At 47.6% G+C, this 24,493-nt stretch overlaps 1 protein-coding gene across 1 annotated transcript; it reads left to right on the top strand.

The window, feature by feature from the left end:
• The first annotated feature begins 13,735 nt into the window (after positions 1 to 13,735).
• On the top strand, positions 13,736 to 22,802 carry TM4SF5 (transmembrane 4 L six family member 5). Its single transcript, XM_066590104.1, has 5 exons — positions 13,736 to 13,955; positions 14,260 to 14,340; positions 16,867 to 17,021; positions 18,359 to 18,545; positions 22,632 to 22,802. Exons 1-5 carry the CDS (start codon positions 13,785 to 13,787, stop codon positions 22,641 to 22,643), a joined length of 606 nt encoding a protein of 201 aa, XP_066446201.1. The 5' UTR covers positions 13,736 to 13,784; the 3' UTR covers positions 22,644 to 22,802.
• The last annotated feature ends 1,691 nt before the right edge of the window (positions 22,803 to 24,493 follow it).

The following is a 24,493-nucleotide window of genomic DNA, read 5'->3' as shown; positions in this document are numbered from 1 at the left end:
CTGCCTTCAAGAGCCGCAACGGTCCTTCTTAGGGCTACATCTCACCATGTGCATTTTACTTGGTGCCTGCTGGGAGTTGTAGTGCTACCATTTTTGTATTACGCAGCTAGGCCTGTTTGCAGCCTTTCAGTAAAATTTTTATTCAGGCTGCAGTGCCGACCAATACCGCTCTCAGCGTGAAAGTGCACGCAAATAATTCCTAGCCTGCAGCTGCGAACTACCTCAGTTATACCGTTCTGTGTCTGCAGTGCATTAGACAGAGGTCTCACCACTAAACAGTACTGTAATATTTCCTGGGCCACTGCAAAGTATTTCAGCTCTGCCGCTGTGCAGAGCGTCTCACAATACCCTTTCCTTGGTGGGGTTGAGATCGCCGCAGTTATCAGCACTATCCACTGGCTTTAGAGTCTTCTCCTACTCCACACAGCCTCTATTATCTACAAGTCTCTGCGAGCAGTAAATTACCCCTGGGTATCAGCGCAAGACAGCGGGTTACTTTTTTCTAGTTACTGCATAGAGCCTCCGCTATCTACAAGTCTCTGTGTGCGGTGAATTAGCCCCAGTTGTCAGTGTTGTACAGTGGGGTAATTTATTTGGCCCCTGCTCTATTCGTAATCCGCCATGATGAGGAGTAGGGTTAAGGGTCGAGGACGCGGGCGTCCAAGTGAGGGTGTGGGCACAGGCAGAGTTCCTGGGTGTGTTGAATCACAGACGGCTGCTGCAGGATTAGGAGAGAAGCAAGTTTCTGGGCTCCTCAGCTTCATATCACAATTTACGGGTCCGCGCGGTAGACCTTTATTACAAACAGAGCAGTGTGAGCAGGTCCTGGCGTGGATGGCAGAAAATGTGTCCAGCAATGCATCGACCACCCAGTCTTCTACGCCGTCCACTACTCCCGGACTAGGGACTGCAACTCTGAATACACTGGCTGCTGCTCCTCCTTCCTCCCAGCCTCCTCACTCCATGAAAATGACATATTCTGATGAGCAGGCAGACTCCCAGGAACTGTTCTCGGGTCCCTGCCATGAGTGGGAAAAACTGGTTCCTCTCTCACCTGAGGAGTTTGTCGTGACCGATGCCCAACTTTTGGAAAGTTCCTGGAGTCCGGGTGATAAGGCTGGGGACTTCCGGCAACTGTCTCAAGGGCTTTCAGTGGGTGAGGAGGATGATGATGATGAGACACAGTTGTCTGTCAGTGAGGTAGTAGTAAGGGCAGTAAGTCCGAGGGAAGAGTGCACAGAGGATTCGCAGGAAGAGCAGCTGGACGATGAGGTGACTGATCCCACCTGGTTCGATAAGCCTACTGAGTACAGGGCTTCAGAGGGGGAGGCAAGTGCAGCAGCAGGACAGCTTAGAAAAGGCGGTGGAGTGGCCAGGGGTAGAGGCAGGGCCAGAGCGAAGAATCCCCCAACTGTTTCCCAAAGCACCCCCTCGCAGCAAGCCTCCGTGCAGAGGGCTAGGTGTTCAAAGGTGTGGATGTTTTTCAGTAAGAGTGCGGACGACCGATGAACAGTGGTATGCGACCTGTGTCGCACCAAGATCAGCCAGGGAGCCACCACTACCAGCCTCACCACCACCAGCATGCGAAGGCATATGATGGCCAAGCACCCCACAAGGTGGGACGAAGGCCGTTTACCGCCTCCAGGTCACACCACTGCCTCTTCCCCTGTACCCCAACCTGCCACACTGATCCAATCCCCCTCTCAGGACACAGGCACGAGTGCCTCCCAGCCTGCACCCACACCCTCACCTCCACTGTCCACCACCCCATCCAGCAATGTCTCTCAGCGCAGCGTTCAACTGTCGCTAACACAAGCGTTGGAGCGAAAGCGCAAATGCTCCACCGCGCACTCTCTCGCACAAGCTTTAAACGTGCACATTGCCAAATTGATCAGCCTGGAGATGCTGCCGTATAGGCTTGTGGAAACGGAGGCTTTTAAAAACATGATGGCAGCGGTGGTCCCGCGCTACTCGGTCCCCAGTCGCCACTACTTTTCCCGGTGTGCCGTCCGAGCCCTACACCTGCACGTCTCCCGCAACATTATACGTGCCCTCACCGAAGCGGTTACTGGGAAGGTCCACTTAACCACGGACACGTGGACAAGTACTGGCGGGCAGGGCCACTATATCTCCCTGACGGCATGTTGGGTGAATTTGGTGGAGGCTTGGACCGAGTCAGAGCCTGGGACCACTCACGTCCTACCCACACCCAGAATAGCAGGTCCTACCTCGGTGGTGGTATCTGCGGTGGTTTATGCCACCTCCTCTAAATCCTCCCCCTCCTCCTACGCAACCTCTACCTCGCAATTAAGAAGTGTGAGCAGCACATCGCCAGCAGTCGGTATCGTGCGGCAGCACAGCGGTGGGCAAGCGTCAGCAGGCCGTGCTGAAACTAATCAGCTTAGGTGAAAAGAGGCACACAGCCCCCGAACTGCTGCAGGGTCTGACAGAGCAGACCAACCTCTGGCTTTCGCCGCTGAGCCTCCAACCGGGCATGGTCATGTGTGACAACAGCCGTAACCTGGTGGCGGCTCTGCAGCTCGGCAGCCTCACACACGTGCCATGCCTGGCCCACGTCTTCAATTTGGTGGGTCAGCAGTTTCTGAAAAACGACCACACTTGTCTAACCCGCTCGGCAAGGTGCACTGCGTCTGTGCACATTTCCACAAGTCCACCACGGACGCTGCTACCCTGAGGACCCAGCGACATCGGTTTAATCTGCCAGAGCGCCAACTGCTGTCCGACGTGCCCACACAGTGAAATTCTATGCTGCACATGTTGGCCAGGCTGTATGAGCAGCGTAGAGCAATAGTGGAATACCAAGTCCAACATGGGTGGCGTAGTCCGCCTCCTGAATACTTTACAGAGGAGTGGGCCTGGATGGCAGATATCTGCCAGGTCCCGGAAACTTTGAGGAGTTAACCCAGAGGGTGAGCGGCGATGCTGCAATCATTAGCGTTACTATCCTGCTGCTATGCCTGCTGACAAGTTCGCTGCAAAGCATAAAGGCTGACGCTTTGCAGTTGGAACAGGAGATGGGGGATGATAGTATGTCGCTTGATAGCCAGACCACCCTCATGTCTATATCTCAGTGTGTTTTGAAGGGGGAAGAGCAGGAGGAGGAGGAGGAAGAGACAGCTGGGAACACTGCAGAGGGTACCCATGCTGCTTGCCTCTCATCTGTTCAGCGTGTATGGGCTGTAGAGGAGGAGGAGGAGGATCCTGAAAGTCATCTTCCTAGTGAGGACAGCCATGTCATGCGTACTGGTACCCTGGCACACATGGCTGACTTCATGATAGGCTGCCTTTCTCGTGACCCTCGCGTTAGACGCATTCTGACCAACACGGATTACTAGGTGTACACCCTTCTCGACCACGGTATAAGGAGAACCTTTCCACTCTCATTCCTGAAGAGGAAAGGGGTACAAGAGTGATGCAATATGACAGGGCCCCGGTGGAAAAAGTGACGCTAAACTTCCCATCGGATAGCGCTAGTGGCAGAAGGAGAAGTTCCGAGGGCCAAGTAGCAGGGGAGGCGCGGAGATCAGGCAGCATGTTCAGCGCAGGCAGGGGAACACTCTCCAAGGCCTTTGCCAGCTTTATAACTCCCCAGCAAGAATGCATCACCACTCCCCTCCGACTCAGCCTTGACTGGGAGCACTGTAAAAAGATGGTGGAGTACGTAGCCGATCGTAAAACCGTCCTCCGTGATGCCTCTGCTCCATACAACTATTGGGTGTCAAAGCTGGACACGTGGCACGAACTTGCTCTGTACGCCCTGGAGGTGCTGGCTTGCACTGCCGCTAGCGTCTTGTCGTAGAGGGTGTTTAGTGCAGCTGTGGGAATCATCACGGATAAGCATACCCGCCTGTCAACTGCCAGTGCCGACATGCTTACACTCATAAAGATGAACAAAGCCTGGATTTCCCCAGACTTTTCTTCTCCACAGGCGGAGAGCAGCAAAACTTAAAGATTCTTTTTGCTGCAACCACAGATCAAAGCATTCTTCTCTATCACCGGAAAAAAGGGGCATTTAGCTTTGTCAATCTGTCTCTGATATTAGTCCTCCTACTCGTCCTCCTGAAACATCATGTCATCACGCTGAACTGCCAATTTTTCTGCAGCCCCAAAGGCTCATCTAACAATTTTTTTCCAATTTTTCAAAGTTTCAAAAGTATTGATACTTTAACATAAACCAATTTTTTGAACAGGGCTGCCTCCAGGCTGTGTTACAAATTAAGCAACAGTGAGCTGTATCTTTAAAAAAATATTTATGGGTTCCACCCGCCCTCTCGGTTGAGTAATTTTCAGGGGTACACTTGTACTCTTGGTACACTAATTTTTCTGGCTCTCGCCTATACTCTTATCTAACTAATTTTTCCGGACTTCGCCTACACTCTTGGTACACAAATGTTTCAGGGGTTCGCCTACACTCTTGCTACAGAAATGTTACTGGGGTCTGCCTATACTCATGGTACACCAATGTTTGAGGGGTTCGCCTATACTCTTGCTACAGAAATGTTACAGGGGTCTGCCTATACCTCTGCTACAGAAATGTTACAGGGGTCTGCCTATACTGTTACTACAGAAACATTACTGGGGTCTGCCTATACTTGTGCTACAGAAATGTTACAGGGGTCTGTCTATACTTTTACTACAGAAATGTTACTGTGGTCTGCCAATACTTTTACTACAAAAATGTCACTGGGGTCTGCCAATACTTTTACTACAAAAATGTTACTGGGGTCCGCCTCTACTTTTACTACAGAAATGTTACTGGTGTCCGCCTCTACTTTTACTACAGAAATGTTACTGGGGTCCGCCTCTACTTTTACTACAGAAATGTTACTGGGGTCTGCCTATACTTCTGCTACAGAACTGTTACAGGGGTCTGCCTTTACTTTTACTACAGAAATGTTACTGGGGTCTGCCTATACTTCTGCTACAGAAATGTTACAGGGGTCTGCCTATACCGTTACTACAGAAATGTTACTGCGGTCTGCCTATACTTCTGCTACAGAAATGTTACAGGGGTCTGCTTATACCTTACTACAGAAATGCTACTGGGGTCCGCCTCTACTTTTACTACAGAAAAGTTACTGGGATCTGCCTATACCGTTACTACAGAAATGTTACTGGGGTCCGCCTCTACTTTTAATACAGAAATGTTACTGGGGGCCCGCCTCTACTTTTACTATAGAAATGTTACTGGGGTTCGCCTGTACTTTTACTACAGAAATGTTACTGGGAGCTGCCTATACCTTTACTACAGAAATGTTACAGGGGTCTGCCTATACAGTTACTACAGAAATGTTACAGGGGTCTGCCTATACTTCTGCTACAGAAACGTTACAGGGGTCCGCCTATACTTTTGCTACAGAAATGTTACTGCGGTCGCCTATACTTCTGCTACAGAAATGTTACAGGGGTCTGCCTATACCGTTACTACAGAAATGCTACTGGGGTCCGCCTCTACTTTTACTACAGAAACGTTATTGGGATCTGCCTATACCTTAGCTACAGAAATGTTACTGGGGTCTGCCTATACTTCTGCTACAGAAATGTTACAGCGGACTGCCTATACCGTTACTACAGAAATGTTACTGGGGTCCGCCTCTACTTTTAATACAGAAATGTTACTGGGGTCCCCCTCTACTTTTACTACAGACATGTTACTGGGAGCTGCCTATACTTTTACTACAGAAATGTTACAGGGGTCTGCCTATACTTCTTCTACAGAAATGTTACAGGGGTCTGCCTATACCGTTACTACAGAAATGCTACTGGGGTCCGCCTCTACTTTTACTACAGAAATGTTACTGGGGTCTGCCTATACTTCTGCTACAGAACTGTTACAGGGGTCTGCCTTTACTTCTGCTACAGAAATGTTACAGCGGTCTGCCTATACCGTTACTACAGAAGTGTTACTGGGGGTTCGCCTCTACTTTTACTACAGAAATGTTACTGGGGTCCCCCTCTACTTTTACTACAGAAATGTTACTGGGAGCTGCCTATTCTTTTACTACAGAAATGTTACAGGAGTCTGCCTATACTGTTACTACAGAAATGTTACAGGGGTCTGCCTATACTTCTTCTACAGAACTGTTAGAGGGGTCTGCCTATACCTTAGCTACAGGAATGTTACTGGGGTCTGCCTATACTTCTGCTACAGAAATGTTACAGCGGTCTGCCTATACCGTTACTACAGAAGTGTTACTGGGGGTCCGCCTCTACTTTTACTACAGAAAAGTTATTGGGATCTGCCTATATCGTTACTACAGAAATGTTACTGGGGTCTGCCTATACTTCTGCTACAGAACTGTTAGAGGGGTCTGCCTATACCTTAGCTACAGGAATGTTACTGGGGTCTGCCTATACTTCTGCTACAGAAATGTTACAGCGGTCTGCCTATACCGTTACTACAGAAGTGTTACTGGGGGTTCACCTCTACTTTTACTACAGAAATGTTACTGGGGTCCCCCTCTACTTTTACTACAGAAATGTTACTGGGAGCTGCCTATGCTTTTACTACAGAAATGTTACAGGGGTCTGCCTATACCGTTACTACAGAAATGTTACTGCGGTCTGCCTATACTTCTGCTACAGAAATGTTACAGGGGTCTGCCTATACCATTACTACAGAAATGCTACTGGGGTCCGCCTCTACTTTTACTACAGAAAAGTTACTGGGATCTGCCTATACCGTTACTACAGAAATGTTACTGGGGTCCGCCTCTACTTTTAATACAGAAATGTTACTGGGGACCCGCCTCTACTTTTACTATAGAAATGTTACTGGGGTTCGCCTGTACTTTTACTACAGAAATGTTACTGGGAGCTGCCTATACCTTTACTACAGAAATGTTACAGGGGTCTGCCTATACAGTTACTACAGAAATGTTACAGGGGTCTGCCTATACTTCTGCTACAGAAACGTTACAGGGGTCCGCCTATACTTTTGCTACAGAAATGTTACTGCGGTCGCCTATACTTCTGCTACAGAAATGTTACAGGGGTCTGCCTATACCGTTACTACAGAAATGCTACTGGGGTCCGCCTCTACTTTTACTACAGAAACGTTATTGGGATCTGCCTATACCTTAGCTACAGGAATGTTACTGGGGTCTGCCTATACTTCTGCTACAGAAATGTTACAGCGGACTGCCTATACCGTTACTACAGAAATGTTACTGGGTCCGCCTCTACTTTTAATACAGACATGTTACTGGGAGCTGCCTATACTTTTACTACAGAAATGTTACAGGGGTCTGCCTATACTTCTGCTACAGAAATGTTACAGGGGTCTGCCTATACCGTTACTACAGAAATGCTACTGGGGTCCGCCTCTACTTTTACTACAGAAATGTTACTGGGGTCTGCCTATACTTTTGCTACAGAACTGTTACAGGGGTCTGCCTTTACTTCTGCTACAGAAATGTTACAGCGGTCTGCCTATACCGTTACTACAGAAGTGTTTCTGGGGGTTCGCCTCTACTTTTACTACAGAAATGTTACTGGGGTCCCCCTCTACTTTTACTACAGAAATGTTACTGGGAGCTGCCTATGCTTTTACTACAGAAATGTTACAGGAGTCTGCCTATACTGTTACTACAGAAATGTTACAGGGGTCTGCCTATACTTCTTCTACAGAACTGTTAGAGGGGTCTGCCTATACCTTAGCTACAGGAATGTTACTGGGGTCTGCCTATACTTCTGCTACAGAAATGTTACAGCGGTCTGCCTATACCGTTACTACAGAAGTGTTACTGGGGGTCCGCCTCTACTTTTACTACAGAAAAGTTATTGGGATCTGCCTATATCGTTACTACAGAAATGTTACTGGGGTCTGCCTATACTTCTGCTACAGAACTGTTAGAGGGGTCTGCCTATACCTTAGCTACAGGAATGTTACTGGGGTCTGCCTATACTTCTGCTACAGAAATGTTACAGCGGTCTGCCTATACCGTTACTACAGAAGTGTTACTGGGGGTTCACCTCTACTTTTACTACAGAAATGTTACTGGGGTCCCCCTCTACTTTTACTACAGAAATGTTACTGGGAGCTGCCTATGCTTTTACTACAGAAATGTTACAGGGGTCTGCCTATACTGTTACTACAGAAATGTTACAGGGGTCTGCCTATACTTCTTCTACAGAAATGTTACAGGGGTCCGCCTATACTTTTACTACAGAAATGTTACTGCGGTCTGCCTATACTTCTGCTACAGAAATGTTACAGGGGTCTGCCTATACCGTTACTACAGAAATGCTACTGGGGTCCGCCTCTACATTTACTACAGAAAAGTTACTGGGATCTGCCTATACCGTTACTACAGAAATGTTACTGGGGTCTGCCTATACTTCTGCTACAGAACTGTTACAGGGGTCTGCCTATACCTTAGCTACAGGAATGTTACTGGGGTCTGCCTATCCTTCTGCTACAGGAATGTTACAGGGGTTTACCTATACTGTGGGTGCACAAAGACTTCCCATCGCGGTGTTTTACCTATCTCGCACAAATACACTGATTGACTTGGGTTGGGTGCAGAGTGCAGATGGCTTTCCCCTTGCGGTGCTGATTGAGCTATCCAACGCCTACACAGAATAAATGCAATAGCTATGTAACTTGCGGCACCTTGGGTCATACAAGGTGTTTGCTGGGACCGAGCCTGACCCAGGGCTCACTCACATACTTCCCACACAGACTATAGCGGGTCCTGATCATGGTTTCTTGGCCTTGTAATGCCACCTCCTCCTCCTGCTTGTGATCATGGGATCAGCACTGGGCAACATGTATTTTCTCTCGTGTTACCACAGTTATCCGCGGCACTGGTTTGTGCCAAACAAAAGGAGGTTACTGCATTCATGAGACGTTCACAGCTGTACTAGCATCAGAGTCCGCTTTATGCCCACCATTGCTGAGGGTGTGTGCAGCGGCCGAGGTCCTGGGGGAAATGCAACTGCGCCAGGTTGGGCCCATGGAACTTGTTCCTGGTTAATCCAGTCTTTGTAGCGGTGAAAGCAACCGCAACTAATTAAATGAGACGTTCACAGCTGCACTAGCATCAGAGTCCGTTCTATGGCCGCGATTGCTGAAGGTTTGTGCAGAGGCCTATGTCTTTGGCGCAGTGAAAGTCTGCCATGTTTGGGCACTGTAATTTCTTCATGTTTAATGTCTTTGGGTTCCTTGGACTCACCTATGCTGTGGGTGCACACAGACTTCCCATAGCGGTGTTTTACCTGTATGGCACAAATACACTGACTGACTTGGGTAGGGTGCAAAGTGCAGATGGCTTTCCCCTTGTGTTGTCGATGATGTATTCGACACCTACACAGAATGAATAGTGTGTGGGCACATAGATTTCCCATTGCTATGTAATTTAGGGCACCTTGGGTCACACAAGGTAGAGGCTGGAACCAAGCCTGACCAAGGGCCCGCTCACATACTTCCCACACAGACTATAGCGGGTCCTGGTCATGGTTTCTTGGTCTTGTAATGCCACCTCCTCCTCCAGCTTGGGGTCAGGGTATCAGCACTGGGCAACATGTATTTTCTCTCGTGTTGCCACAGTTATCTGCGGCACTGGTTGGGCCAAACAAGGGGAGCGTTACTGCATTAATGAGACGTTCACAGCTGTACTAACATCGGTGTCCGCTCTATCCCCGCGATAGCTGAGGGTGCGTGCAGAGGCCTATGTCCTCGGCACAGTGAAAGTCTGCCATGTTTGGGCAATGTGATTTCTTCATATTTATTACTGTCTTTGGGTTCCTTGGACCCACCTATGCTGTGGGTGCACACAGACTTCCCATCGTGGTGTTTGACCTGTCTGGCACAAAGACACTGACTGAGTTGGGTAGGGTGCAGAGTGCAGATGGCTTTCCCCTTGCATTGTCGATTGAGGTATCCGACACCTACACAGAATGAATTGTGTGGCGACGCATGGATTTCCCATTGCTATGTAACTCGTGGCACCTTGGGTCACACATGATGGAGGCTGGGACCGAGCCTGACCCTGGGCCCGCTCACGTGTTTCCCACACAGAGTATTGCTGCATTGTGGAGATGTGTAGAAGTGCTGAGCTGGCACTTGAGTCCCCTTTATGCCCACGTTTGCGGCTCCTGCCAATTTTGCGACGGAGGTGCCACGGGATTGGAATGATGATCGTACGTCAATCTATCATCAATTCTCAACAGCAATGTGGGCTATTGCCCCCACTTTCAAAGAGGGTCGCTGCCTGGCCCTGCCAACCCTCTGCAGTGTGTGCCTCCGGTTCCTCCTCATGGCAGACGCACTTATAAATAGACATGAGGGTGGTGTGGCTATGCAGCCAGCGTGTGGCATGAGGGCAGCTGAAGGCTGCGCAGGGACACTTTTGTGTGCACTGCGGACGCAGGGTCGTGCGGGGGGTGGGGTTGGGCAGCATGTAACCCAGGAGAAGAGGCAGCGGTGTCACCCGCAGGCAGTGATTGTGCTTGGTTGGACGTAGTGTGGTGCTTAGCTAAGGTATGCCTTGCTAATGAGGGTTTGTCCGAAATAAAAATTGTTCGGGGGCGGGGCACACTCTTGCCGCTATTGTGGCTTAATAGTGGGACCTGTGAACCTGAGATGCAGCCCTGCATGTTGCCCCTGGCCTGCCCTATCCGTATCTGTGTCGTTTCCATCACTTTCATACGTTTTGAAGATTTGCACAAATGAAAACCTAAGTGAGCATCGGCGATATACGAAAATGCTCGAGTCGCCCATTGACTTCAATGGGGTTCGTTACTCGAAACGAACCCTCGAGCATCGCGGAAAGTTCGACTCGAGCAACGAGCACCCGAGCATTTTGGTGCTCGCTCATCTCTAGTGATCACCATTATCTATTGGATAACGGCAATCACTTGACCAGTAACTGCGTACCGTGCCCCCGGTGGCAACTCCAGACTCTCAGGCACTTTTGGTAGCCAAGAGCAGGAAGGTTTAAAATTTCCTGGGCAATCCCTGACTTTTGCACTTGTGTCCACCATTATGCTGACGTGCGCATGTGCCGAAGCTCAGGTTAGGTTCATGGATAAAGATCCCATAAGGGAACAAATCCAGGTACCTTAGCTATGTAATTCCATCTTCCCTCACGGATACGATCCGAAAGGGGAGATGAAACTTTAACTTTTTTTAACTTTTTTCAAGTTTCCATGATCACTGTTATCCATCGGATCATGTAACTAAGTACCAGATCCAGCGGCCCCCGGTGACCACACCCTGCACTCGGCTATATTTGACAGCCAGGTGCAGGCAGATTTTAAATTTGCTGGGCTCTCCGGCCTTCTGCGCATGCATATCACATCAGCGCATGCGCAGAAGCCAACGGCAGTTCCAGATCGCCGCGGGACATCACAGAGGACAGAGGTGAATATTTCCAGCTGCCACCATGGATCTGATCCATAAGGCTGCTGAAACTTTAACTTTTTAAAACTTTTTTTTTTTACTTTTATGTAATCGCCAGTACCCATTGGATAACGGCCAGTACCCATTGGATAACGGCAGTACCCATTGGATAACGGTGGGAGAGACTGTGCGCTCGGCTGTGCCAGTTGGACAGGGTGCTGTCAGTGTAATGTGCAGCCGTCCGTGCTCCATCATGCTCCCACTGTGCTCTGTGGTCCCTGCTGTTAGCGAGTATCGACCATCGGCTTCCCCACTTTTCCATAGTGTGCCATGCACCAAATCGGCAGCTAGGGTCCTGACAGGGGCGTTCCCTCCTCCTAAGGACTGTCAGACCCTTAACTTCTGGTGGCGTCAAGATACAATAGTACTGTTGGTGATCTAGTCCTGCAGTAGAGTCGGAGACTCTGTTCTGGAGTTCACTTTTAATAACAAACACTTATGGAGGTCCACTACAACACATGAAGCCCCCCATAAACAGGCGCTAGTGTCCCAGCAGGCCGAGGGATCTTCGGCTCCACTACACTGCATGGTTAGTTGCTCCATCATGTACAATGTCTCAGAGGGCAGAGTTCTCATTGGCTTGTTCCTGATCAGATAATTCAGCTCATTTATATTCTAATAGATTCATTAGTCCAAACTCTAACGTGATAACGGTCGTTAACTGGGATGTGATAAAGGGCTGTTATCACATGAGATGCCGCATGTCCCGACTAACAGGCTGACACTTGTAAACACTGGTGGCTTTATTTTCTCTACTACTTCATCTCATGAAGATGATGCTATGGATGGGGGTGGATGTCCAAAATGCTCAGGCCAGGGGTGTCAAACTCCTTTTCACCAAGGTCCACATCAGCCTTATGGTTGTCTTCAAAGGGCCGATTTGTAATTGCATGGTAGCGTCTCATTCACTGGAGTGTATCTGCACAGCGTTTTGTGTGCATAATACGCAGTGAATATCACATACTGATTTCAATGGCTTTGTTCACAAGAGCATATATTGTTGGGTATTACACACCACAATAGGCCATAGAAGTGAATGGGTGGGCGCAAATACACTGTGAAAATGCAGAAACCTGTATATTTCCGCACCATTTCAATGCACCAAATACACTGCATATTTGCATACATAAAAACACACCAGAACAGTCAAAAAACGCAAGGATAAAGTAAGATAAGCAAAGATAAACATAGCGTATTTGCATGATCGAAATGGGCTCACACCCATGTGAACAAGCTCCAATAGTGAGCCCCCACAGTGTCCCCAGTAGTAATAGTGAGCCCCCATGTTGGTCCCAGTAATAACAGTGATCCTCAATGGCCGTCTCAGTAGTAATAGTAGTCCCAGGTTGCCAAAGTTGTTAGAAGTTTGGCCTCCGTCAGCCTTTTGCCACTAGGCCTGCAAACCCGTCCCCACACTAGGGTCCTCAGTTAGTATGTCCACTCCAGACAGCAACATGCCTTCAGCTGTGCCAGAATCCCTTGACGTCAGCCCAGCTTCCTTCTGCGATTCCAATCCTTTGTCATCAGGGTCTCCCAACTAAGGGCCCTTTTACACAGGACAACCTGTTGGATGCTGACGCCTGACAGGTCATGCCAGCGATGAAGAGTGATCACCGCTCAGTGAATGGAGGTGAAGTGACCGGGGATCATTCCTGCCCGCTGCCATTCACAATAAGCAGGCAGTCCTTCGTAAGTAAATGACTCCCTATTTCTAGGGGCCGATTCATTGTTCCGTTTTATGCAAGCGAACAAATTCTTTGTCGTTGTTCAGTCGGGGCTGCATTTTATACTGAGTGATAATGCAGGAATGTGTATAATTTATCGGATGATGTATAAGGGTCCTAACCCCACACTACCGAACAGCCAGTATATAAAGGTATCCGTTGATAAAACACATAACCAACATAATAGTACAAACGGGCATATATCACCTCACAAGTAGACCCTTAACTCCTCAACGTTCCTGTTGTTTCTAGGCTGTCAGTTTCTAAGCAGTTGTGGTTTGACTTCTGGTATTAAATGTGTCATGTAGAATGTGTAGATGTATACAACTTTTATGACTTCCGTGTGCGTCAATGTCACCCGGCCATGGACTCAAAGGTAATGTCATCCATAAACCCACACCATGGGCTTAACCACTGCTTATCTGCATCTCTAATCCTCTGCTCATGTTTGCCTCCCTCCCTTCTCCTCTTCCTACCTCACCCACTTCCCTGTCCCCATCCTGGGCTGTCACCAATAGTCTCCAATGAACTTTGACCATCTTCTTATCACTAAACCAACAGTCAGAACTCAGTAGAACGGACTCACAGGGTGCTCAGTAAAGCAACATCAGGACTGTTGTCCTGGAGGTGCCAGGATGTGTACGGGAAAATGTTCCCGCTTTGTGGGGCTCTCGCTCCTACCCATGGCTTTTATTTGCATGATTGCCAACCTCTTACTGATGTTTCCTAATGGTGAAACCAAATGGGTCGATCATATTGCACTCCAAGTTTGGCTCATGGCTGGTCTCCTGGGTAGTGGTCTTTTTGTGAGTATTTCCTGAGAAGCATGTTGACAATGACATTATGGACGCAACAGATTTGACTTTGAGGGTGGTGACGTAACAAATAAAAGTGGGTCATATGTTGGTTCCCCTAATTCAAGGGTGATGAAGTGGTACAATGGGATCATGGCTTTGTCATTCCTCATCATGGGTGTGCCCAGGACAGAAGCTGAGGAGACCCAGAAGTCCGACCCCAAAACTCACATCTGAGAATATGGAATACAGACATGGCAGATGACTATTATTTGGCTTTGTAGGTGTTCATGGTTGTTATCTTCCCTTTCTGTAGATGCTGTGTCCATCATGTAACGCTATACGTGCTGGAGGTAAGGGCTGTTGCGGTGAAGGATGCTGTGGCAATAGGTGCCGGGTAAGTCTTGTTGACTATATGGACTATATAAAAAATGGCTTCTTCAATGGAGCAACATTATAAAATTGTGGTTATACTGGTCTACCAGGGAATCAGCCAGTGAACTAAACGTCTAAATTATATAAAAGTGGGGCTCAGTGCCAACAGGACCTTGAGGTCCATCCACATGTTGAGACGGATGCTATGCACAAAGTGCATTAGACTTTGGCGTACATAGACTATTTTAAGAGCTACCTATGGAGGGCAAAGGGCTACCTAATCAGTGCCATTAGATTGGGTAGTTTGAAAGCCTAGCGTTTGAAACACCCTTTGAGTGGTGGCCCGATGGCATCTAAAAATCAATAGTCATCAAATTAGGGGGATGCATGGCACTTATTTTCTAACTGTGTATTCCCTTTTCATAAGTATTAATCACAAGATTTCTTAGGGTGTGGTGCCATTATGGGTTGCTCATTCCTTACAACCTGACCCCTCTGGAGGAATCGAGTACTCAGAGCTCTGGAGGGAACTTGGGTGATGGTCTAGTTAGACACTGGAGCATAAGCCAAGTCTCCATAAACTTCTCATTTGCAACATAAGGAAATTAGGTTGTGGGTATTTTTACTTTTGGGGAGGGCGTATGGTTCACCACATCACAGTAATGAATTTTATTGTGGCACTTGAGTGACAGACTGCCCAATATTAGACTTCATTCATACAATGAAATATATACATTAAAAATCCACTTGGTCACCACAGACTTCTGACATGGATTTTCCTTAGATGGTGCTGCAGATCCTCATGTGGATTAGCCTCATTCAATGGGGCTTCTCTGATATGGATCCCATGTCCAGAATTATTTTACGAGAACAATTTTCCATTGAAGTCAGTAGAATAGTAAAAAGATGCGTTTTCTGCCGCAGATTTCATATTAGAATCAGCATTAAAAGAAAATCTGTGTGAATAGGGCCTAAGGGTTGTGGAAACAAAGCGAGAAAGTTGGATGGGGACACTACCCCTTATAAAAGGGATGTATTCTACTAAATGCAGCCGTCTCTATATATGAAATGCATTGCATCAGATGAAAAGGTTTGTTGATACTCTAGAATGTATTACATAGAGGGGTTTATCAAAGTAATGGAAGCACCTAGGATCAATAATGCTCGCATTGAGGAAAATACACAAATGAACCCGACACCCCGTGTGTTATTAATGTATACGGTCTATGCAAATCATCAAGAAGACAGCAGTAGTTCATCTGCACAAGGCATTATGTGTTGCGGATCTCGTGAGATGTCCAACCTTATAGACTCTGAGAGGACAGATTGTTGCTGCCGTCTAGTTGGAGCATCACTCAGAAAAATCACCAGTTTGCTTGGTGCATCCACACGTATCATGATGGCGTTCATCCCCAAAAGGCAAAACATCGTCTGCTCAACACAATAGTGGCCAAAAGTGTGAACGCCACAACAGACCGACAGGCGGTGAAGCAGGTTGTGACCTCTCATAGGAAGACAACTCAAGCCAGAGTGACGGCTAGGCTCAACCGTCACTTCCAGCATCTTGTCTCCACCATTACTGTGAGAAGAGAACTCCACAAACTGAATTTTCACGGAAGAGCAGCGATTTGCACTGGTTACACAAACAAATGCACAAATTCTGGTCTGCTCCTTTATATTTTTTATTGTTTAAACCTGGAGATCGCCAAAGGAAGCCTACCATCCTGCCCATCTGCTTCCCATAGTCAAGGGTAGTGGTGGATCCATTATGCTTTGGGCAGCCATCTCCTGACTTTCTGCAGGACCCATCATCACCTTGAAATGGAAGAGTGACGGTCATGGACTATACTGATATTTTGACCGACCAAGTTATCCCAATGATGCAGGCAGTGTTTCCTGATGGAGAAGCCATTTTCCAGGCTGATAATGCCCCTGTCCATGCAGATTGCTATGCCCACATGCGGTTTCAGGATCGTGAAAGGCTTGTATGAGTCCATTCCAAACCAAATTCAGGCTATGATAACCGTTAAAGGTGTCCTACACATTATTAATAAATCTCATGACCCTCGAGGTGCTTCCATTATATTGACAAACCTTTGTATGTAGAGTCAATAGTTATTTTTGTGGGTTACACCACTATGCTTTGATCCATGTAGCCAGCTTGCTATATGTGGGTTTGTGCTCCATTCACCTTGTGCGCCTTTTTGGTTTCCGATTGACTTCTCCGACCAAAGTTTTGGAGGACTTGCAGCACTGTGAGATGGACTGATGCACCTACATGATAAGATCTCCGCAGCAAAGAGGCATATTGGGGCTAGCACCGGAAGGGCTTGAAGTAAGGGATATTGTCAATATACCTTTTTTGGTTCCTGATTGACCTGTGAGGCTCCAGTTTTGAAGCACCCACAGCACTAAGCGTATCATATGGGTGCAGCAGATCTCACTTTAGTGTTGTCGTAGCAGTCCATCTTGTGTCTTGTGACTCTTTTCTTTCCTTCCACTTCTTAGTTAATGTCTTATTTTTCACTCCTTTCTTGTCTATTCTCAGATGTTACGGTCAGCCATATCTTCAATATTTGGAGGGCTTGGAAGCTTTTACTGCATTGTCGTGTCAGGAACGGCATTGGCTAATGGACCTATCTGCAGCCTGAATGATCACAGCGTTGGAGAGGCAAAATGGGGCTACCAGCTGAAGGACTTGAAGTAAATAACATCATCAATATACCCGTCTCTACATTTAAATCCTCACTTATGTACAACCTCATAGAGAGTTATCCGGAATTTGTGGTATCACTGCCAAGCCTAGGGGGTACTTATTGCCCACTTATAATGGTGGATGGGTTTGCATATAGGGAATGAGTAACTGGTCAAAAGTGGTACATGGTGTCATTTATGTAAGTGGTATGGTATGGGGGAAAGGATGTGACAGGATTTGGTAGCTCTATAATGGAGAGGTACAAAGTTTTAATAAGGTGTAGTATGTGGGATTGGCATTGTCAGATGTACAGCCAATTAATGGAGCAGCCAGTTTGGGTGGCCTTTTCTCCAGAGTGTCTGAAGGTAGGAAGGGGAAGGGCATCAGTAAAGGAACCCCAGGAAAGATTACCCTCTCGCCATGATGGATGATAGGAGTGATGAGAATACTAGAGCTCAGCCGCCCACAGACACAATATAATAGGTGACCAATCGTTCTGCCAATGGTCTTCAGTTCCAACTTTCCAAAATGGCCTAAGCTATAGCTGCCATATGACCTGATACTGCTAATATCTGGTGAAAATTAATGTTTATGGTAGAAAAAAAACCTTCCATATCCTTCTGCCATCAGTGATTTCAGGTTTGTGAGATTATCACCAAATTCCACTGAGATTGGCAGGATCCACCATATAAGATCTTAATATATGGATGGGTAGATATGAATGTGGGGACACTTAATGTCAGACTGGGGATTAATCAATGTTCTCGGTGTTCAAAGACAATGGGTTGTGTCGTGGTGAAGAAATGAGCAGCAAGTGATTTCCCACTCAAAGTGGTGGATGTTGCCATTGTGGTTATCAATGGAACAGAGAATCTGGTAGGTGGTCTACATGATGTATGATGAAGGATGGGAGAGAAATACTAAAAGGCAAAACAGGAAGTCTTCATAAGCAGGAGACAAGATGGGAAGTCTCTGGGAAGACTGGAGAGAACTGGTCAGAGTTCTTTGGCCAGGCCAAGACACACATGCAAGATCCCTCTGGAAAGGCAAGGCGGGTGGTCTTCTTAAGTGGACTTAAAGCTGAAGCATCATTCTTTGTCTTTCCAAATCCCGTAGGTGACCAACCACATTGCCTCTCATTGTCCAATGGACCACCCAACCTTCTGGTAAACTCGGGACCATCCCACCTACCTTACTATCACTATAAAGTGTGTTCAAAGACACCAACCACAATTCCTTGCAAACCTGCACTGGGACCATATCCTGCAAAGCCCCTCATGAAGGGGCAGGGCTAGGCTGATGATATCCTCAATGTTTCATGGATTCCTCTTTTTTTCCTCACTAGTGAGAGTTACCTGGTCAAAAAGGAATTGTGGGAACTCTGCAAAGATCCCCCTAACATCGTCCTCTGGCACATCGTCCTATTCTCCATCTTGCTGGGGTTCGGAATTCTGCAGTTTATCCTCTGCGCCTTTCAGCTCGTTAACGGTCTCATTGGAGTAATGTGCGGAGACTGCCGGAAGGAAGGAAAGGTGAGCATGCCAATGCAATGACTCATGATGTGTCTACTTCCCATAGCACCCCCTAGTGTTCTACCAGAAGCATTAAAGTACTCTGAATATTACCAGGGTCACATCTGTGCCTCACAGGACCCTTTAGTGTTCTACTGCAAGTGAAGAGCTCAGTTTCCCTATAGCGCCCTCTAGTGTTCTACTACAAGTGATGAGCACAGAGCCCCTATAGCGAGCGCCCTCTAGTTTCTATCCTAAGTGATGAGAGGCTCTGGATCTGACCAGAGTTCACTTTAGATAAATTACAGCGCCCTCTAGTGTTCTGCCCTAATTACTCAAATCTGGAGAGATCCTCTATAGTGCCCTCTAGTGTCTACCATAGGTAATGAGCTATGTTGTTGATCTTTACCAGGCTTACAACGGATCCCCTATAGCACCCTCTAGTGTTCTTATTACAACTAACAGTTATTTCCTTCTTCTACAGTATAACTGATGTTACTGCGCCATTTAGCGGGGGTCCCAAATAATTCATTCCTCAAAAGTTTGATTATGAAGCGCTGCGTAATTGGCACATTAACCTAACACGCAATCATCTTCATTAATATTATTAGTTGCTACACAAGTCACTGACATTGCATGGGGGGGGGGGTCACTTACTTTTGCGATTAGAATTGAATAATCAAGTTGTGGCCCCTTTACTTTTCTTATTTAGGACCTATTTACCTCAGCAGTATAAGAAATGAAAGCTGGGCTGTGATTGGTTTCTATTGGCAACAAAAATTACAGTAGAAGTCAGTGGGTTTTCGATTATTAATTCCGCCAGTATTCGTCACCTGATGCTGAAGAACGCTCATACAAAAGTTCACTTGAATCGGAGCAAAACTGGGGATTTGTAAGTGAGGCAAACAAACAGATTTAGCGTTTTCTATATAAGATGCTGATCCCTGCAGTGCCCTCTAGTGTTTAGGATAAGGGTTGCAATTATATTGCAAGCTTTCCAGGCTACTTAATGCCCTTCATCAGGATAGAGCCTTATGAAGACATCTAAGTAGCCTTGAAAGCTTTTAATATAGCCAATAAAGGGCTCCCCTCCATAATACTGGTATTGTTTTCTATAAGAGTAACATAACATTAGGGAAACTTACTAACTGCGGCGTCTCCACCGCCAGGCTTACTGGGATTTCCAATGGCGCACGGTTGCACTTAATGCATGAAGCGGTGCAGGTACTCAGCGCATCCCCAGCAGCCCCATGCACCTTCTCAGGTCTGTCCTGGCGTATATTATACGTAAATCTGTCGGTCTGGGCGGCCCCCTCCCTCCACACAAGCCCCGTGGTAAGGCCAGCACAAAAAAGGGAGAAAAAAACATGCAAACTTTTGCTCTAAACTGCAACTTTTTTAAAGCCAGATTGTGGGGTAAAACCCTTTATAATTGCGCCCCCCGGTGTTTCTGGCTGTTATACGGAGTCGGGGCCCTGTTCTACAGGCCGATAAATAGTTCAGGGTTCTGCAAGTCCCAAATGAACAATGAAAGAAAATGTGTTCGCTTTGCGTTCATTTTCTGTATGCATAAAACTGAACGCCGGATCGCCCGTGTGAACAGGCGGTATCACTGATGACCAACTGCCTGATCACTGTGAATGAGCCGGGGGGATAACGATCCTCAGCCAACTTCCATTCACACAGGACCACCTTAGTGAATTAGCTTGCATTGATTTCAGTGGGATCTGTGCCTGCACTTACAAGCACCGACCACTTCAGAGGTCGGCGGAGACTTCCGCTCCAACCTCTGTGTATTTGCAGCATGCACCCGCTCAGCTGATCAGCTGGCATCCCAAGCGATGGACTCCAGCCGATCAACTACTGATGACCTGCCGTGAGGATAATCATCAGTAGTATATCCCTGGAAAATACCTTTAAATCGACAAATCTGCTCCTTCTTTTTCAAACAACCCTGTATTAAAACTTGTAAAGCTCCCATCCTGAGTCCTGCAGCGCCCCCCGTCGTGTCTACAGGACCTTTCGCACGGATGGAAGAGGCTGCACTACAAGCCGTGGTACATGTCACACCAAAATCGGCAGACCACCTGCAAATTTTGATGCAAAATTCAAAATGGCTTAAAACCTGCCTGCATCAGCATCTGCAGGGTTAAATTCTGTAGATGAGTGGTTGACAAAAAAGTATTGGCCCCCCACCAATCCTGTGCTGTGTGAGCATTAGGTATAAAGGAAAGGATCACACAGGAGATCCCAGTACAGAAACCAGCAGATGTCCCCAGGTGTAGACAACGGGGTCTGGTGGTGGGATGTCAACAGGTGTAGCGCTGACAACGGGGTCTGGTGGAGGGATGTCACCAGGTGTAGAGCTGACAACGGGGTCTGCTGGGGGGATGTCAACAGGTGTAGAGCTGACAACGGGGTCTGGCAGGGGGATGTCACCAGGTGTAGAGCTGACAACGGGGTCTGGTGGGGGGATGTCACCAGGTGTAGTGGTAACAACGGGGTCTGGCAGGGGGATGTCACCAGGTGTAGAGCTGACAACGGGGTATGGTGGGGGAATGTTACCAGGTGTAGAGCTGACAATGGGGTCTGGCAGGGAATGTCACCAGGTGTAGAGCAGACAATGGGGTCTGGCAGGGGGATGTCACCAGGTGTAGAGCAGACAATGGGGTCTGGCAGGGGGATGTCACCAGGTGTAGAGCAGACAATGGGGTCTGGTGGTGGGATGTCACCAGGTGTAGAGCTGACAGCGGGGTCTGGTGGAGGGATGTCACCAGGTGTAGAGCTGACAATGGAGTCTGGTGATGGGATGTCACCAGGTGTAGAGCTGACAGCGGGGTCTGGTGGTGGGATGTCACCAGGTGTAGAGCTGACAATGGGGTCTGGTGGGGGGATGTCACCAGGTGTAGAGCTGACAACGGGGTCTGGTGGGGGGATGTCACCAGGTGTAGAGCTGACAACGGGGTCTGGTGGGGGGATGTCACCGGGTGTAGAGCTGACAACGGGGTCTGGTGGGGGGATGTCACCGGGTGTAGTGCTGACGACAGGGTCTGTACAAACACAGTACAATATCTTCCGGTCAGATGGCGGCACTTGGGTGTGGCGGTTGTCTGCAGAGCGGTTTCTACATGACTCCATAGTCCTAACAGTGAAGTTTGGAGGAGGTTCTGTTATGCTGTGGGTTGTTTTGCTGTGAAGGACTAGGACCATTGGTTATAGTGAAGTCCACCCCCAACACCACCGGGTACAGAGACATCCCGGACAATGTGGCATCACCTCCCCTGTGGTATTACTGTGGTAAGCTCCGTGTCTCTAGCACAATGTCGCACGGCACACAGTGTGGAGGAGCAGAACGTCTGCAGACTTCATTGGCCATGATATACGGTTCATATAGGGGTTTTTTTTTTTTTTTTTTTGCTGAACCATTTAGAAAAAAATATTTAAATATTTTTTTCAAAAAATACAATTATTTTCTCATGCCATCTTCATTTTCTTAATCCCCCCAGGGGGACTTGGACTTGCAGTGGTTTGATCATTCCTGTAGTACATCTACATTATACTGCCGTCTGACAGGCAGTCTATCAAGCCACACCACAGGCATTACGGCCTGGAAGCCTCATTGAGGGGGAGCAGTTTGGGACCCCCGAACTCAGATTAGGGCATTTAAATGTTGCTGTCGAAATTGAGTAGTGCATTTAAAGGGTTAACAGCCACGTTTAGTGTGAGCGCTGTTCACCGCTGTTAATGGGCTGATGTCAGAAAGCATGCACTCACCTTTTATGGAGCCGGATCGACTCCCGCTCCCACTCCATACAAACCCAGATGCCCAGGATGTAACTGAACGTCATGGAGTGTTAGGGGTTAAATAAGCACTATAAGAGACTCTGAATCTTCTAGCCTCACATGTGCTCCCCTGTACTGCCCTCTAGTGTTCACCCATAAGTAGTGAGAGGGTCCGAATCTTGTAGCCTCACATCAGATCCCCTGTGGCGCTCTCTAGTGGTCTAGGATAGGTACTGCCTCTGACTAACACAACTGGCTCAGAATGCGTAATATCATAAATCTACGCCTCCTTTTCTTACCCCTTCTTCTTTCTTCCCTCCACAGAATGAAGCTTGAGATGTGGCCCTTCCTGTTCTCGGCGCGGTGGCCCCACGGCAAGAATTTATGTTAATGACTCCAATTAAACTGTCAAAAAATAGGAACTATTCTTGAGAGAAACCTCATATATTGTGTTATAACAAGTGGCGGTGATCGGAGGAGATGACCCGCCGCACCGTTTATAGGGGAATTGTAAATAAAGGATTTAATTATGGGAAAACCTCCATTCAATGATGTCATGTATGTGCTAAGTGTATTACAGGGAACCCCCATCTGTAGGCCACGCCTCTTAATGGTGCCCACCTCACCCCTTGGCTCATTCTTCTTTAGGGTTCAGATTAGAATGAGCCAGATCAGGATATTCCGGGGGGATTTCAACCGGTGTCGACATGTTCAGCATCTCTGCTTACTGACAGTGAATGGGAACATCCATTGTGGACATCCAGGGAGTGAAACCCATCCTGACCTGACACTTTATTACAGTCCAGTCTGCACAGTCTGCTGAGGACTAAACAGCCCGGACCCCGACTGATACATATTACCTGCACTGATACATTGCAACAAAGTGTCAGGAAAGGAGCGATTTAATGATTTATTTACATCAGGCGTCATGATGGTCCCTCTTATAGCTCTCGGCCTGACCTCCCACAGGATCAGCACACTCCTCCTGAAATACTCTGTGAATGGTGGAATTAGCGGGTCCCAGAAGCACAGTCTGCTCACTCATCCTCTAAAATCCTCTGTGCTGCTGGGACCCTTCCCCTGTGTTACTCTCATTCTGTGACCTCCTACGAGATCAGAATATCATTATCCTGAAATATTCTGTGCTGCTAGTGATCCTGCTTCTGCCCCCATGTAGTGTGTGACCCATAAGTGTGGCACCCTCCTCTCCTGAAATACTTTGTGCTGCTGGAGCTCCGGCTATTTCCACTATATAACTCTCCATCTGCAGCTCCCCACAAGATCCACTCGCTAATCTCCTAAAATCCTCTGTGCTGCTGGAGACCAGTCTCCTTCCCCCATGTTACTCTTACTCTGTGACTCCCCACAAGATTAGTGCACTCCTTTCTTAAAATACTCTGTGCTGCTGGAGACCGGCCTCCCTCCATTGTGTAACTCCACCTTTGGGACTCTTCACCAGATCAGTCCACTCATCTCCTGAAATAATCTGTGCTGTGTGAATTCACATCTAGAGCATCAGGAATTGAACACAGACAAACGCTGTTGATATTTTTGTTTGCAGCTTATAGGAATTTTTAGGGTTAAATGAACAATAACACCGCAGGAATTTTAAGGTGTGTCCCTCAGCTGATGTCCTGTTCTCCTGCAGAAGACAATGAGGAAGGTGTGCGAAATGGAAAAACACCAGAACAAGGTCATCTAGTGGCCGCAAGGCCATCCAAAGACTCATCCCACATCTCCAGCTCCTGACCAGAGGATCTATTGACCATGAGGATGGTCTGCACACTGCACTCCGTCCTACTGACCATCCCAATATCAAGTGGGCAAGGTCAGCAGGGACCTTAGTGTGAAGCTTCCTCTGCAGCATATCATGTTATGTGCCCCAGAGGAGACGACCGTACCGTGTGCCATATGTTCTAGGCTCTAGATGTCAATCAAACATACAGTAGTCAATAGAATCCACCCTACATTTGGTGGAACCTGAAATTAGGGGGAGTCCTGAGGGCCCAGTTGCAAAGTATCGTTTGATGTGCCACAAAGTGGACAACCAGACCATGTATCTTATGGGTTTGTCCATCAATATAGAACCTAAACCCATTCCATGTAACACATATATGCCTTAGCATGACCTGTGTTGTCGGCTTCACACGAGCGTATCTGCACCCTCCATATGCAGAGAAATATCA

The sequence above is a fragment of the Eleutherodactylus coqui genome, chromosome 2 (genome assembly GCF_035609145.1).
Source record: "Eleutherodactylus coqui strain aEleCoq1 chromosome 2, aEleCoq1.hap1, whole genome shotgun sequence".
Taxonomy (NCBI): Eukaryota; Metazoa; Chordata; class Amphibia; order Anura; family Eleutherodactylidae; genus Eleutherodactylus; species Eleutherodactylus coqui.
The sequence above is the reverse complement of the archived record's forward strand: the minus strand, read 5'-3'. Positions and strand labels throughout refer to the sequence as shown.

Bases quoted from the DNA above. Each gene is read 5' to 3' on its own strand.
- TM4SF5 (XM_066590104.1), top strand. From the start codon at position 13,785: ATGTGTACGGGAAAATGTTCCCGCTTTGTGGGGCTCTCGCTCCTACCC. The intron at 14,341-16,866 runs GTAAGTCTTGTT...GTCTATTCTCAG, and splicing joins GCTGTGGCAATAGGTGCCGG to ATGTTACGGTCAGCCATATC. The intron at 17,022-18,358 runs GTAAATAACATC...TTTCCTCACTAG, and splicing joins TACCAGCTGAAGGACTTGAA to TGAGAGTTACCTGGTCAAAA.